Source organism: Cryptomeria japonica, chromosome 10, assembly GCF_030272615.1.
Source record: "Cryptomeria japonica chromosome 10, Sugi_1.0, whole genome shotgun sequence".
Classification (NCBI taxonomy): Eukaryota; Viridiplantae; Streptophyta; class Pinopsida; order Cupressales; family Cupressaceae; genus Cryptomeria; species Cryptomeria japonica.
The window spans coordinates 757,754,237-757,755,488 of NC_081414.1; the positions used below are offsets into that span (position 1 = coordinate 757,754,237).

Consider the following 1,252-nt stretch of genomic DNA (forward strand, 5'->3'; position numbering starts at 1 on the left):
AAAATTGCTTCCAATAACTTAACAACAACATAACACATCGGGTCCTAACTAGATTACCCAGTTTGACATCAATGACAACATTCACACAAATCTAACAATTACTTCAATGGTCAAATCAGTACTCATCACTTATGTCATTTTAGACTTGCATCCTTATCGGTTGTAAGAACATTGCTGTTTTTTATTATTTGTTTGACTACCAGAAGTATGCATCATTGTTTCCTTGATTCTTCTTACTACAAACATGTTATCCTTCACAAATTCTCAACATCAAGGCACCCATAACATTCCAACTTGTTTAGTAATAAACACACATATGCATGTAAGTATATGAACAAATTAATCCCAAAGATGACTCTGAAATCTTCGCTTCATTACATCGATTCCAAAGATGATACGTAAGCATTGTTATTTTGGGAGTGGATAACCATGTTATTTTGTTTTACGTCTGCTTCAAAAGGTTTCTTTCGGATGACTGAAATATTCGTTTCATTACATCGATTCCAAAGATGATAGGATAGGTAAGCAATGTTCTCTATGCTGGGAGTGGATAACCATGTTATTTTGTTTTATCCTCTAATTAATTCATTATAAGTATATGAACACATTAATCCGTTGCCATAAGTGTAGAGATGGAGAAGCGAGGGTATGCAGTGCTTGCTTTACTCTTGATCGTTGTTGCTTCTGGTATACATTTCTACTTTTAATTACAAAGTATTTTATTCAGTCAAAAGAGTTAAGACGAAATTCATTATAATACTCACGTCTTTATATCCGCAGAAGTACATGGTGCTGAAAGTCTGTGTGAAAGAAGAAGCCAAACATGGCATGGATTTTGCGGAGAAACTACACATTGCGATAACCAATGTAGGAATTGGGAACATGCATGCCATGGAGCTTGCCATGCAGATGGACTCGGGTCTGCATGCTTCTGCTACTTCAATGTGTGTGGGCAAAATTGCTAACATTATTAAGATTAAGCATAGATGATTGGTTTGTTTGCGTGTATGACTGTAGCTTTAAAATTAAGTTTCTGTATGGTGTGTGGGTTTGCATGTGTCTGCTACTTTCGTTAGTAATTTGAATTCAAGATGTAGAGTTATGAATAAAGCTAAAACTCAATTGGCACCGTTTTAAATTCCTTACTATGGTTTGGAGATTAAATATCGGATTCTAATGAATTCCAAATTAGATGTGTGCTCGTGAAACAATTTAGATATCATTAATTGGTGTATTGTTCCGAATTCTTGTA

General features: G+C 34.7%; 1 protein-coding gene across 1 annotated transcript; it reads left to right on the forward strand.

Annotated features, from left to right (window-relative positions):
- Window positions 1–632: 632 nt before the first annotated feature.
- On the forward strand, window positions 633–965 carry LOC131030719 (defensin-like protein 1). Its single transcript, XM_057961612.1, has 2 exons — window positions 633–687; window positions 781–965. Exons 1-2 carry the CDS (start codon window positions 633–635, stop codon window positions 963–965), a joined length of 240 nt encoding a protein of 79 aa, XP_057817595.1.
- The last annotated feature ends 287 nt before the right edge of the window (window positions 966–1,252 follow it).